This window comes from Moschus berezovskii, chromosome 4, assembly GCF_049115385.1.
Source record: "Moschus berezovskii isolate FMDL1 chromosome 4, NW_MosBer_1.0, whole genome shotgun sequence".
In the NCBI taxonomy this organism is placed as follows: Eukaryota; Metazoa; Chordata; class Mammalia; order Artiodactyla; family Moschidae; genus Moschus; species Moschus berezovskii.
In genome coordinates, this window is record NC_142463.1 from 92,623,776 (window position 1) to 92,639,100 (window position 15,325).

The window sequence follows — 15,325 nt, forward strand, 5'->3', positions numbered from 1 at the left end:
CTTCCAAGTTTGTCAGCCATGGTACCTGCTGAAATGATTCAAAAGCTAGGACACAGCTAACAGTGGCTGAAGGGAGGAGGCTGGTGAGAACGCTTGTGAGCATTTACAAAAATGGGGCATCAGAGGCCCTGAGTGCCCACTCAGCTCTTAATCTCTTCCCCCAGCCCTGGTGGAGGCACAGATGCGTAACATCTGAAGTGTAGGATACTCTTCTAGCCTTAATCTAACCCATAACTTCAAAATTAATGCTGGCAAATTGACTCCATCATCATTTATAAGATAGAGTTTCGTGTGATGGTTAACATCCCCTTTCAAGATAGATGTGCATGTAATTCATTCCGGTTTTTAAGAGACATCTCCCAGAATTCTGCTCAGATTTATTGTCAAATAACCATTCCAAATAATTGCATCTGATGCTGACTCAGGCCTGGTGGGGACCGATTTGTGACTTCCCAGCGGGAGAACCCCAGGGGTGGAAGCCCACAGGCCTGATTGTCCTCTTCGATTAATATTTAATAGAATGGCTTCCCCCACCAGCCTGCCAGCCCGGATCAATGCCACAAGCCAATGCTTGGCCTTGCCGTGCATAAGGGCGGTGAGGAAGACTTGGCAAAATTTTAATTAACTGAGATGAATAAACATACAGAGGAAGCGTGAGTCCATTAGCTGGCACCACCACCCAAAGAGAAAAGGCCTCACTGATCACACAACACAGCAGGTGAAAAGACCTGCAGACCAGCAGCATTCATTTACTTTCAAATTAAAAACCATCTTTTTCAAAATGAATATGCGTGGGGATCTCTGTCATATTGTTTCTCCTGAAAAGCAGGAAAGCTGGGATATTAATGAGCAACTGTTTTCAATATTTCAGCCCAGGAAAGCTGAAAACATGAGTGCAGCAAAACAGGCTGGAAGGCCCTTTCCTTGGAGGAGAGAGAGAGGGGAGTTGTTCCAGAAGCCAAGCAAAGGCAATCAGAAATTGGGGACCCCACTCCGAGGGAAAACATAAGCAACACAGTCAGCCCAGACTGGATCCGCCGAATTCAGATGTGGCAGAAGATCAGGTGTGGCAGAGGTATGCTGTTTGTTCAGAGTCGAGGAGTCAGCAAGGTTAGATTTTGGATAGGCCTGCAATTCACCAACCTTGGTTTGGATTGCAAGATGAACAAGAGACAGGGCTGGAGTTTCAGTTTACAACATTCTAGAAGGATGATTTTATACAATTTTAGAACCATATCAGAAAGAAGTACTTCATTTACTCATTATATATTCATATATTCATCACTTGGTGTGTAAGAAGTGCTCTCTGGGTCTGAAGGTTAACGAAGTCTCTGTTCTTATGAAGTTTACATTCCAGTTGGAGGAATTGGATGACAAAACTAGAAAAAATCATGTGGCAACTAAATGCAGAGACCTGAATGGCAAGAAAGAGTTGGCTGTGCCAAGATCTGGAGAGCATTCCAGGGAAGAGAAATGGAAGGTCCCGAGGGAGATGGGAGCTAGGTGTGTGGGAGGAAGGGCCAGTGTTGTTGAATGGTCAAAGCTCAGTGAGAAAGGAGATGAGCTGTAGAGGAAAAGAGTAGGCAGGGCAAGGTAAGGAGATTGGATTTTGTTCCAAGTACAATTATTTATACTTATTTACATGACCACCTGATGCAAAAAACTGGCTCATTGGAAAAGACCCTGATGCTGGGAAAGATTGAAGGGCAGGAGGAGAAGGGGACAACAAAGGATGAACTGGTTGGATGGCATTACTGACATAATGGACATGAGTTTGAGCAAGCTCCAGGAGTTGGTGACGGACAGGGAAGCCTGTTGTGCTGCAGTCCATGGGGTCACAAAGAGTCAGACATGACTGAGCAACTGAACTGAACTGACATGAAAACAGTCATTCCCACCAGATTACAAACTTCAAGAGAGCAGAGACTGTATCTTTCCTATATGCTTCTGTCCGTTCCATTCCGTTCTGTCCCATTGCTCAGTCGTGTCCGACTCTTTGTGACCCCGTGGACTGTAGCCTACCAGGCTTCTCCGTCCACCTAATTTGCATTCTAGGGCATGCACTGCTTGCCTTTTCTTCCTTCCTTTGTTGTTCCCTTTATTCCTTCCTTCCTTCCTTTCTCTTCCTCCTCCTTCCCCTTCCCCTTCTGCTGCTGCTTCTTTTCTCCTCCTTCCCCTCCTCCTTCTTCCTCCTACTATAACAAGTATGTAAGATATCTCTCCCCCATCTCCTACCAACTAAGTTGTAAACTACTTGATGGTTTGAGTCTGGTCCTCCTCTTCTGACCCTCCTATAGTGTGGTGGGCCAGCATCCAAGATGACCTCCAATGATCCTTGCCTCCCTTCATGGTCCTCTTTCACACTGAGTCAGGGCTGTCCCTGTGTGATGAGTAGGAGGGATAGGGTATGACATTCAAGGCGAGGCCGTAAAAGTCATTGCAGCATCTGACTTGGACTGTTGGTTTCTTGCCTGGGGGAAGCCAGCTGCCACGCCATGAGGGCACTCGAGCAGCAACATGGAGAGGCCCACATGGAGAGGAACTGGGTTCCCCTGACAAGAGGCGTCAGCAATAGTCAGGTAAGTGAGCCTCCTTGGAAGTGGATCCTCCTGCCCCAGCCAAGCCTTCAGATGATCGCAGCTCCAGCTGAGAGACCCTGGGCCAGAACTGCCCTACTGAGTCCTTCCCAAGTTCCTGACCAACAGAAACCGAGAGAGAATAAATGATAGTTTTTTTTAAGCCATTAAGCTTTGGGCAACTTGTCAGGCAGTGTTAAAGAACCAGGGTGCAGAGTGTAAAGTCATGCATGAAGTAGTGGGGTGAAAACACAGCTATGAGGGAGGCCCTTTTTCTGTGGGACAGAGGGTCAGGGAGCACTTGAAACAAGCGGAGAGCTAATGCTGTGCCTGAGGGCATCTAAGAGTCCGGTCTGAAAGAAGACCACTGATGAGACCATTCAAGAATAAATGTGGAGGGCAGAACCTGTCAGTTAATATCTCCTGCAAAAAAGACAAAAGCCAGGAGAGCCAACCAAAATACACCTGCAAGAATCTAGAACCTGTGGAACCTCCCAAAGTTTGTTGTTTTTGCCACTCTGGTCTAGCTTTACAAGGTGGAAAGCTCTTGAATGTTTGTTTAGGGTGGCACATCATAAAGAGTCGGGGAGTGGGGAGAGACAGTGCCCCACCCAAAGCTACTTGGAGGCAGCCACCAGGAAGAGAGGCAAGTGAGTGAGGGCCTGGGACTTGCTGAGGGAATCAAGTTAGGACAGAGCCCTGCTGAGCCTGAGTCAGGCCCCCGGGGCTTAATAGTTGAAAGTCCCCTGAACATGCTGCATGAGGATGTTTCATTAACACCATGGGGCACAGGCACGGCTGTTTCCAAATCTGCCCTCTTCCTAAGACCCTTCTCCTTTGTCAGAGCTGGCACCTCACAGGTGAAAATGTGGAGTCATCTCAGCTAGCTGTGTGAGGCATGTGCCCAGCAAATTATTTCTCCTCTAACAATCCCCTCCTGACACATTTGTCTGGCTGCTTATTTGTGTAATTAATTTACATCATTCAATTGAAGTCTGTTGAATTATTTAAAAATAAATTTGATCTGGAACTCCCATGTATGAAACCATTAACCGCAGTGCTGTTGCAGTTAAGGTGGGAATGGGAGAGGGTGCTGGACCCTGCCTCCCCACAATGTCCCCTGGCTTCCTAGGAGCCCTAGTGTTCTCAAGATGGTAACTTGAAAGCCACAGATCGAAGGTATTCTAGTCTGCCACATAGTCTTATAATGATCTGCCATTTGTGATTATTTATGCTGCTCTTTTCTTCCAGGACTGAAAATAAATAATCTTCCTCAGATACCATCTCATCACATACTTCCCAAGCTTAACACCTCTGGTGGGATGTTGCTTCTCAGAAGTTAAAGCGCAAATTGTTTTCTTGGGTTTTGCCTTGGCTTCTGGTAACTAAGCCCCCTCTCCAGTCACACTCCCTCTTCACAGTCCCTGTGTGGCCTTCCTCCAGGCCCCATGTTTGCATCTCCTCCCCCATCCACACGGGCACGGCTTAGACCCCATTTCCTGGAGATTCTTCCTCCCCCACTCACCTCCATCTAGAGATTTCCTTCCTCAGTATTCTGTTAGCAAACACTATCTGGACCAGCTGTTGACCCTTAAATTACTATGAGTCAAGAGTCACAGAAACATGCGGATGGTCAGGAACCTGAGGGCTGGTCTAGTTCAAGCCCTTATTTCACAGATAAATAGAGTAAAGCCCAAGAATTGAAGTAAGTTGCTCAAGGTCACACAGCTAATTAGTGCCAGAGTCACACACAGAGTCCAGGTCTCCAGGTTAGGCTTAATACTGCAGGAGCCTCTTGAAGGCCGAGATTGTGTTTTATATTTCTCTGAATTCCCTACATGTGGTAATGAATGTGTGTGTTCAGTTGCATCTGACTCTTTGTGACTCCATGGACTACAGCCCACCAGGCTCCTCTGTCCATGGGATTCTCCAGGCAAGAATACTGGAGTGGGTTGCCATTTCCTCCTCTAGGGGATCTTCTGACCCAAGGATCAGACCCAAGTCTCCTGTGTCTCCTGTGTTGCCAGGCAGATTCTTTACCACTGAGCCACCTGGGAAGTAGTAGGTGTTTAGTTAGTCTTTGTGACACTGTTGATTGATTGGTGGCCAAGAACGCCTCTTCACCTTCCCAGTTAATCAGAAGCCAGCACTGAGGATAAAGGTTTAGTGGTCGCAGGTGCAGAAGAGAGTGTTTGTTACCCAAACTATAAGTGCCTTCATCTGGAGGGCATGCGTAAAAGAAGGGCAAAGAGGTGTCCCTGACCCTGAAACTACGTTTCTCTGAATGTTAACCTCCTGGTCTGTAAAATCAGGATAGGATGAGGAAAAATTTATGTAAAGCACTTGGCAAACCAAGGGAATCAGTAAATGTTTGCTATTTTTAACGAGTCACACTATTCTTATTTCTCCCATTTTATTGCTACATTTTTCATACACATAGCAGAGTGGAAAGAATTTTACAGGGAACAGCTGTCTACTAGCCACCTAAACTCTACCATTAACATCTTACTAAAATTGCTTTCTCACGTATTTATTCATTTCTGTATCCATCCATGAATCTATTTTATTTTAGTGGCGCTTTTCACTGTAATTTGTAGACAGCAGAACACTTTTCCCTAAATACTTCAGTATGCATATCATTACTAAAGCTCAGTCTTTGTTTAGATTTTTCATTTGATGTAAAATTTGGATACAATGGCATGCCCAGATCTTAAGGGTACTTTACTGAGTTTGGACAAATGTGAGTGCCTATGTAATTCAAACTCCAATCAAGATGGGGAGAACATTTCCACAATAGAAAGTTCCCTCACATCCCTTCCCATCTTTCCCCAACCCACAGAGGCAACCGTTGTTTGGACTTTTTCCCCACCATAGATCAGCTATTAGAGAGCATAATATTAATGGAATCCTATAGTGTGTACTCTTTCATATAAGGCTGCTTTCACTCAGCATAATGTTTTTGAAACCCATCCCTGATGATGTGTGATTAGTGGCCCATCTTTTTTGCTGTTGAGTAGTATTCTATTGTGTAAATATACTACTGTTTATTTATCTACTATCCTGCTATGAAGTTTTAATAAATGCTAGCGAGCTCCATTCTTTCCTTACAGTGGCTCATTTTCAATGAAATCAACCACCATAAAACTCAGCTTGAAGAGAATTGGCATTTCTAAGATAGAAAAGGCCCTGGGATAGTGGGAGAAGACACTTCTTACAATGAGTCCTCAGCTAATTCTTTCCTGGTGTAAATAAGCACATAGATAGAGCATCATTTTGGTAGAAGATTCTATTTTAATTTTCTCCCAGGAGACCTCTCACCCTGTCTTATTCTTATTCAGTGCATTTTTCCTAGCTTCCTCCACCATGAAATGAGTTGGAGCCAATTAAGAGCCTTCTGCTCCCTCATCAGTGATATTTATGACTATGGAAATATTTATGATGCATGGAGACGGTCTGGGTCAGAGAGGAGATCGAGATTTTGCTGTCCTTACAAATGGGATTTGTCTCCTGCCTATTTTTGTCAGGGTTGTAAAAAGGAAGAGTGGGCATCATATAGTTTAGGGTTGCCTTTTTCCCCCCATGCTTCTAACCTTTGCATTCAGGCTGTGGATTAAATGCTTTTTTATTACTGACCTCCGTGCTTGGAATGAAAGAGGCATTTTGGTTTTCTGGGCTCACTGGTAGTGTTATCTCCTTTTTCTGAGCCTGCCCTCAAATGCCCTGTCTAGGCTAGGAGCTATAATGTTCTAGAGTAGACATTTTAAATCTAATGACAGAAATCCTGCATTCTATAAGAGGCTCAAGAGCTTCTGACATCCATCAAAATGACTCTGCATAAATAAGAAAGAGTCAGAGTTATTTCATGTTTTTGGCAAACTTGCTAGGGAAGCAATCCCTTCACTGCAAAATATCAATTTTTTTCCACCCTCCCTGCATGCCATCATTCCTGTCTTCCAGGAATGTCCCCACCTGGAGCTCATGTTCTCCTACTCAGACCTGGCTTGCCTGTATCTTCCAACACTCCATTGTAAAGAGTTCTTCCACCTCTGCCAACAAACTGTTTCTATCTCCCCTATATATTCATAAAAATAAATATACATATTGATTACACATTTTTATAACTAGATATTTTTACGGAATGCCTCCTTTGTGCCAAGCTGCCCTTTCATGGGACTGCCCTCTCTTTCCTTCACTTCTGAAATTCTTGGAAACTGCACTTGCTGCCTTACTTTGCTCACTTGCTGTCTTCTTGCAGCATGGCCCACCCTCAGCACTGTACCACAAGGACCCAGAAGGCACCTTCAGCTCCTCAGCTGACCTGTGGAGCAGCCCCTCCTCACTCCTGCATGCTCTGGTCCCGGTGACCTGTCTGCTCCCTCTGGACTTCTGTGAGTCAGCAACATTCCCATGAACTCCCACAAGCCTATCGTCCCGTCTTTTCCTCAGCTGGGCATTATCTTTCCTCCCACATCCTGAAGGTGGTCGTTTTTTTGAACAGTGTCATAGCTTCTCCCACCAGTGTCAGCTCTCCTGTGGGTAGCTGCGTCCCAACTCTGTGTCAGGCTCCAAGCTCCACTCTCCTCCTCAGACCCACATCCACGCTGATCTCTAGATGCCTCTTCCTGAGTCACCTTACACCTAAATTTCACCTTTGTTGTTCAGTCGCCCAGTTGTGTCCAACTCTTTGCGACCCCATGGCCTGCAGCACGCCACGCCTCCCTTCACAGATCACCGCCTTGTCATGGCAAAGGGGCTTGCGTAACCCAGTGAAGCTATGAACCATGCCATGTAGGGCTACGCAAGACAGATAGGTTATAGTGGAGAGTTCTGACAAAACCTGATCCACTGGGGGAGGGAATGGCAAACCACCCTAGTGTACTTGTCATGAGAACCTCCTGAACCGTATAAAAGGACAAACTTCACTTTAAAGAGGTATAAAACATGGGTTCTGCCCTCTGGGAACTTATGATTTTGCTCAGAGACACACAAGCAGGTTTGGAAATGTTCCAGAACAAACCCTGAGAGTTAATTAATATGAAAAGTGATGACATAACAAGAGTCACACCACATGACAAAATACTACATGAGCCATAGCTGCTTGCTCAGAGTGGGGAGAAGCTGAGGGCACCGAGACCTGCTGACCTTGGCTCAGCAAGTTCAGGAGGCAGGGACAGAGAGGATGTAAAGAACTGGGGAAGGGAGGACCGTTCAGGACATTCTTCAACCTGCATTCAACCACACAGGTCACAATGCTTCTTCACCTGAGGTAGTACAGCTTACCCTGAAGTGGTACTGCGCCCTAGGAAGATTTTGGAGGTTTTTTTTTTTTAATTGTCACAATGACTGAAAGGTGCTATTAGCCTTTAGTACCTGGAAATCAGAAATGATAAATGTCCTGCAATGAGCAGGTTAGTCTCATGCAAAGATTTGTCCCTTCAGTAGTGCCAAGGTTCAAAAACATGGGGAATGGGGAATTGACTCCTGCTTCCCCCTCCATCCTTCCAAGATGACGAAAGAGGGGGAGGTTTACCCTACCCCGCCCCCACCTTAGCTTGACTTTGTCAAGTCAAACTAGTAAAATCCACATATCGTGAATGGAATTATTCTGCGTCATGGAAACTATCGCCCAATAGAGAAAAACATGCCTGGGGTCCCACCAAACTGGGAGACAGGAAGAAACATAAGTACAGTTGTAATGAGTTTATTCACAATTTTGCAGGCAAAAAATCTAGAAGAAAGTTGCTTTTTAAATTTTTAGCAATTGTTAGATCAAAAAACTAAAATTTTATTTTTATTTTCATGTGAAGTCAGTCCTTCTGTACTTAGTGTTTAGGGCCAGTGAAGACATTAATTCGGTTCAGGGAGTGTCGCACACGAATATTGTACATATATGACTGAGGAGTTTTCATATATGAATGGATAATAGTTGTGATGCTGACGAGATGCTTCTCCAAGAGGTAACACTAAATCTGCAGCCTAATCAATGGTGCTCTATCTTGTCTAGCGAGAGTCCAGTTGGTTGGTCCGTTGGTTGACAAAAAGCTACCCAGTAACCACTAGGTCCCAGGCACCGGGGTAGGTGCTGGAATAAAGCAAGAACTGGGCAACATCCTTGCCCCTGGGGGTGGGGAGGGAGGAACAGACAAATACCAGAGACTGAGACACATTCCAACTGAGCTATCAAAAGATGTTTGCTCCTTGGAAGAAAAGCTATGTCCAACCTAGACAGCATATTAAAAAGCAGAGACATTATTTTGTCAACAAAGGTCCATCTAGTCAAAGCTACAGTTTTTCCAGTAGTCATGTATGGATATAAGCTGGACTAGAAAGAAAGCTGAGCACCAAAAAATTGATGCTTTTGAACTGTGGTGTTGGAAAAGACTCTTGAGAGTCCCTTGGACTGCAAGGAGATCCAACTAGTCAATCCTAAAGGAGATCAGTCCTGAATATTCATTGGAAAGACTGATGCTGAAGCTGAAACTCCAATACTTTGGCCACCTGATGCAAAGAACCAGCTCATTGGAAAAGACCCTGATGAGAAAGGAGATGAGAAGTAGAGGAAAAGAATAGGCAGGGGAAAGGTAAAGAGACTGGATTCTGTTCCAAGTACAATTATTTATACTTATTTACATGACTACCTGATGCAAAAAACTGACTCATTGGAAAAGACCCTGATGCTGGGAAAGATTGAAGGGCAGGAGGAGAAGGGGATGACAGACGATGAGATGGCTGGATGGCATCACCGATCGATGGACATGAGTTTGAGCAAGCTCTGGGAGTTGGTGATGGACAGGGAAGCCTGGCATGCCACAGTCCATGGGGTCGCAGAGAGTCGGACATGACTGAGCAACTGAACTGGACACATACACCTTGATAGACATAAAGAAGGTTACAGGTCAGTAGGGAGCCTAGAGGATGGTGAGTGTGAGAACAGCAATTGGGCAGGTGTAGTCTGACCTCTCAGGGAGGCAGGAAGGTATCTTGACCACTAGTCATTTGATGACTGGCTCCCCAGGTCTCCCAAGTGATGGCGGAAAGCCCCAGGGACTGAACAGGGCAGGGGTGGGCAGCGCTAGGGAAGTCCTGAGAGTCAGAGCCATGAATCAGAGACGAATTCCACACTGCGGGAGGAAACTGGACTTGACATGGGACAAAGTGCACAGGAAGATGCTGGTTGGTCACCAGGAAAAGAGTTGAAGGTACAATCTTGGCCTTATTGGCTGCCGGGTTTGTGGGGATGTGGTCTGATTCAAAAACTCTTACCAAGGTGTGGATGAAGCATGTGGAAACCGAGAGATGTTGGGGTGATTCTGCCGTGGGTCAGTGGAGCTATAACCCGCCTAAGTCCTAACTGAAGGGGAGGGAAGTGAATACTGAAACCAGGGAGGGGGAAAGTAGAGATGAGAATGCTGTCCCGAGAGAGACTGAAGGGCATAACTAGCCTGGGTCCTTCTCTCAGGGAGGCCACAGGGATTAAATACTGTGACCTTTCTCCCCCGACCTCCAGTCTTCTGCCAGCTCCCATTGGCTGAACTCAACGAGAAGTCAGAGAAAAAAGAGCAGGATCCAAGGAGTGAATGAAGATATGGAGCCCAGAATGACCAGCAGGACACAAGCAGTCCTGTTACTGTTACCTTCCACCAAAAACAAGAGACTGGCTAGCTTCCTGAAGGAAGAGGAACTAGGAACCAGCGTGGCTCCAGCCCCTGTTGTGATTCTTCTACCTTGCTGACCTAACTGCATCAGGTACCATAACCTTCCTCTAGGGATCTCTCTACCTCTCCCATCCCCACTGTCACTGCCTCTGGCCACCACCTTCCCTTGCATTTCTCTAAGTTTCCTGCTTGATCTTCCTGCCTTAGCCCCCATCCAGTCTCCTCTTCACCTGGCAACCAGATCTTTCTAATTCACTGATCTGAGCATGTCATTTCCTTTGCTAAAACCACCTCACCAACATAAAGTCCAAATATCTTACCATGACTTATGAGGCTCTATCATGGTCTGGCTCTGGTTTACATGTCCAGCCTCATTTCTTGCCAGTTCTACTTTTCCATCTTCCCTCAGCCAAACTTCCCTTCCTAAATCTAGCTTGCTATCTGTCCAGCCATACAGAACTGCTTTCTAATCTCTGTCTAATCCCAGGGCCTTTGCACATGCTGTTTCTCTACCTGAAAGCCAGGAAGCCAATTTTAACCTAACTTTTGCTTATTCCTCATTACTTCATTCCAGTTGCCCTTGGCCAGGGTTCAGTGCCTCTCCTGTGTGCTCCTATAGCACTCTGGCCCTGCACAAATTGTAGTATTTATTTTAAAAGTTAATTCATTAGATATTTACAGAATATCTGTCATACATCAAACCCTTACCATCCCAGAATGACAAGTAAAGACTCATGCTGTTCTTTCTGCTTGCCATGTTCTTTTTTTTAAATTCTTCATTTGATCAGCTCTTTTTTTAAAGTTATTTATTTATTTTATTCTTGGTTGCTCTGAGTCTGTTGCTATGCATGGGGTCTCTCTAATTGCAGTGAGCAGGGGCTCATCTTTGTTGTGGTGTGTGGGCTTCTCATCGTGGTGACTTCTCGTTGCAGAGCACAGGCTCTGGGCACACAGGCTTCAGTATTTGCAGCACACGGGCTCCAATAATTGTGGTACACTGGCTTAGTTGCTCCACAGCATGTGGAATCTTCCTGGACTAGGGATTGAACCTGTGTTTCCTGCCTGGCAGGCAGATTCCTGTCTACTGTACCACTAGGGAAGTCCATCTGAACAACTCCTAACCTTTGGGTCTCAGCTGAAATATTCCCTGTGAAAGTTTGCTTCCTTATTCTCTCCCACAGCATGCTGTATGATTTAGCTTATTTGATAGTGGTGTCTCCCTCTCCACACCTAGGAAGATGCCATGTCTGCTCCATTGCCCACTGTGTGCCTGCCCAGCCCTAGCTCTGAACCGGGTCCTCAGTGGGCATTGGTCACACACGTGTAGAGCAGGGCACCTGTGTTCTCTCGTCAGACAATGACAGGGAGTAAACCATGACGATGCTCCAGGGGTGTCTGTGGGACCTGAAACCTAGACAATTTGAAGCACCCTCTTTAAGCAAAAAAAAATTACAAATCCAAAATTGAGTGTGAAAGTGGATCTTTGCTTAGATTGAGAAAAATGATAACAAAATGACAACAAAAAATGACAACAAACTGTAGGACTTTTAAAGTTGAAATATTTCGCAAATATCACAAGATACAGAAAAGTAATACAATGTTTTTATTAATTGCCCAGCACACTGCTGTAATACTTTTCTTCCTCTGCATTTTTTGTTTGAATACTCTTTTCTCATCTCTTTATATAACAACAGTTTTGTCATCTTTTCTATATAGAAAAAGAAAAGTGAATTAAGTCTTTCCTCCAGCGTAATAAAAATAAGATTTATTATTGATGAATGGGATGCATAAAGCAGGTGACTTCACAACCAGACATACTGCTGTTTGTAGGGCTGCTACACTTTATACTTTACAAAGATATTCTGGTAAGTCCTATTTGGCATAATTGTCATCAAGAAAGAAAAAAGGTATAGCATAGAATCGCATCACTGTATTACTGAATATTCCTAGTATACATGACTTGGTATCTGTGAGAACTGAATCCTGCATTTAGAATTTTTCACATAGAAGATTTCCCATAGACTAGCTTTTGCCTCTGTACAATTCAAATCTTGTTTCTCCTCCACTACCCACTGCCAGTTTCTGTAGGATGTATTCAAATCTGATACGAACTTTGGCCCTGCTCCTTAGTGCCACATGCCAGATGAGAAGATACCATGGGCAATAGGAGGATTCCTGGAAGCTACCTCCACACTGAGATGGCTAGAGAAGTTTATTTAAAAAGTGACTGCAGGACTTCCCTGGTGGTCCAGTGGTAAAGAGTCTGCCTGCAGTGCTGGAGACACAGGTATGATTCCTGATCTGGGAAGATCCCACATGTCGAGGAAAAACAAAGCACCTGTGCCACAACTACAGAGCCCACGTTCCACAACAAGAGAAGCTGCTGCAATGAGAAGTTCCTGCACTAAAACTGGAGAGTAGCCCCAGCTCCGCACAGCTAGAGAAAGCCCACGAGCAGCAATGAAGACCAGTGCAGCCAAAAAAATAATAGTAAAGAAATAAAAATTTAGAAAAGCGACTGGAAACCACCTAATATACCCCTGCAGAATGCAAACCTAATCGTATCCCCTACTTACTTGCCCTTGGCAAGATCCCATAAATGCCACTTCATTGATGCTCTACCCTGGGGGAAGTGTGGCAAAGTCTGAGCAGAAAGAGACAGCATCCTTAACTAAGTGTGGTTAAAATAACTTACTTTTGCAAAGTTGACCAGAACATGAACAGCGTTGCCGGCATCCCTTTCAGGACTTGTGGTGATGGGATGCCCTAAAGCTTAAGCTTCCTTCACTTCATGGTAAGTTTGCCTCAGTCTGTATCTTAGTTGTTTCCCCGGCACCTCTCCTGGCCCCTAATCCTTTTGTTTTCTACAGTTTCAGTTACCCTGTAGTCAGCCATGTCGGAAAATATCAAATGGGAAATTTCAGAAATAAAAATTCATAAGTTTAAAATTATATGCCATTCTTAGTAGCCGAAGAATTGATGCTTTTGAACTGTGGTGTTGGAGAAGACCCTTGAGAGTCCCTTGGACTGCAAGGAGATCCAACCAGTCTATCCTAAAGGAAATCAAACTTGAACATCCGTTGGAAGGACTGATGATGAAGCTGAAGCTTCAATACTTTGGCCACCTGATGCGAAGAAATGATTCATTAGAAAAGACCCTGATGCTGGGAAAGACTGAAGGCAGAAGGAGAAGGGGATGACAGAGGATGAGATCACTGGATGACACCCCCAGCTCGATGGACATGGGTTTGAGCAAGCTCCAGGAGTTGGTGATGGGCAGGGAAGCCTAGTGTGCTGCAGTCCATGGGGTTGCAAAGAATCGGACGTGACTGAGCGACTCAACTGAACTGAGTAGTGTGATGAAATCTCGAATGTCCTGCTTCATCCCACCTCCTCCCACTGAGACGTGAATCATACTTTCATCCAGGATATCTCTCCCATTAGCATTTAGTAGCCATCTCAGTTACTAGCATGACCATCATAATATTGTGGTGCTTGTGTTTGAGTCACCTTTGTTTTATTTAATAATGGCCCCAAAGTGCAAGAGTTGTGATGCTGGCAATTCTGATATGCCAAAGAGAAGTTGCAAAGCACTTTCTTTAAGTGAAAAGGTGAAAGTTCTACATTTAATAAGGAAAGAAAAAAATCCTATGCTGAGGTTGCTAAGATCTATGGTAAGAATGAAACTTCTGTCTGCGAAATTGTGAGGAGGAAGAGAAATTCATGCTAGTTTTTTTGTTGTTGTTGTTCGTTTCTTTATTTTGTATTGGGGTATCTCCAATTAACAATGTTGTGATAGTTTCAGATGAAGAGTGAAGGGACTCAGCATATACATGTACCTGCTGCTGCTAAGTCACTTCAGTTATGTCCGACTCTGTGTGACCCCATAGACGGAAGCCCACCAGGCTCCCCTGTCCCTGGGATTCTCCAGGCAAGAACACTGGAGTGGGTTGCCATTTCCTTCTCCAATGTGTGAAAGTGAAAAGTGAAAGTGAAGTCGCTCAGTCGTGTCCGACCCTTAGCGACCCCATGAACTGCAGCCTACCAGGCTCCTCCATCCATGGGATTTTCTAGGCAAGAGTACTGGAGTGGCTTGCCATTGCCTTCTCCGATACATGTACCTGCTGCTGCTGCTGCTGCTAAGTCACTTCAGTCGTGTCCGACTCTGTGTGACCCCATAGACGGAAGCCCACCAGGCTCCCCCGTCCCTGGGATTCTCCAGGCAAGAACACTGGAGTGGGTTGCCATTTCCTTCTCCAATGTGTGAAAGTGAAAAGTGAAAGCGAAGTCGCTCAGTCGTGTCTGACCCTTAGCGACCCCACGGACTGCAGCCTACCAGGCTCCTCCATCCATGGGATTTTCTAGGCAAGAGTACTGGAGTGGCTTGCCATTGCCTTCTCCGGATACATGTACCTAATCTCCCCTAAATTCCCCTTCCATCCAGGCTGCCACATAACACTGAGAAATTCATGCTAGGTTTGTCGAACCTCAGACTGCAAAAGTTAATGCCACAGTGTGTGATAAGTGCTTTGTTAAAATGGAAAAGGCATTAAATTTGTACCATAAGATATTTTGAGAGTGAGAGAGAGGGAGAGAACATGTTTATGTAACTTTTTTTCTAATATATTGTTATAATTGTTCCATCTCTTACTGTGTTAATTCATAAATTAAACTCTTTCACAGGTATGCATGTATAAGGAGAAACATAGTGTATATAGGGATGACTACAGTTTTAGTCATCCACTGGGCATATCTTGCAATATATCCCCTCAGATAAGGGGGACTGTGGTAGTTTGCTTAATAAATACAGGCTGAGTGAGAAAAAGTGTTGCTTGGCCTCATTATCCAGGAGATATTCTTTTCCCCAGTAGATCTCATTGCCTTGATTTAAAGCTGGTGCTCAAGAAATAGTTCAGTAGAGTTATTGGAGGCCATGGGAGCGGGGAAGAGGGGACCGCTGTGCGGGGTGGGTTTCCCATCCCCTCCTCACTGGCCAAAGAAGCCAATGCCAACACATCAGCTGCCCTCATTAGCAGCCACGCTGCCCTGGCTGCCCTCTCTGGGTAATTCTAATTGGCTGCAATCAAGGAGAGC

General features: G+C 45.1%; 1 protein-coding gene across 2 annotated transcripts in view; it reads left to right on the forward strand.

The window, feature by feature from the left end:
• LRIG2 (leucine rich repeats and immunoglobulin like domains 2) overlaps window positions 1-14,273 on the forward strand; it is a 113,387-nt gene extending 99,114 nt beyond the window's left edge. Inside the window, exons 19-20 of one of the 2 annotated variants that reach the window (XR_008682666.2) lie at window positions 872-1,075; window positions 10,084-14,273. Coding sequence is in view for 1 of the 2 variants with exons in the window: in XM_055401546.2 (XP_055257521.2) it covers window positions 872-885 (14 nt within the window). In the remaining variant the exon portion in view is untranslated. Of the gene's footprint in view, window positions 1-871; window positions 1,736-10,083 lie in introns of those variants that run through there. The other variant, XM_055401546.2, reaches the window with a different exon arrangement.
• Window positions 14,274-15,325: the final 1,052 nt, after the last annotated feature.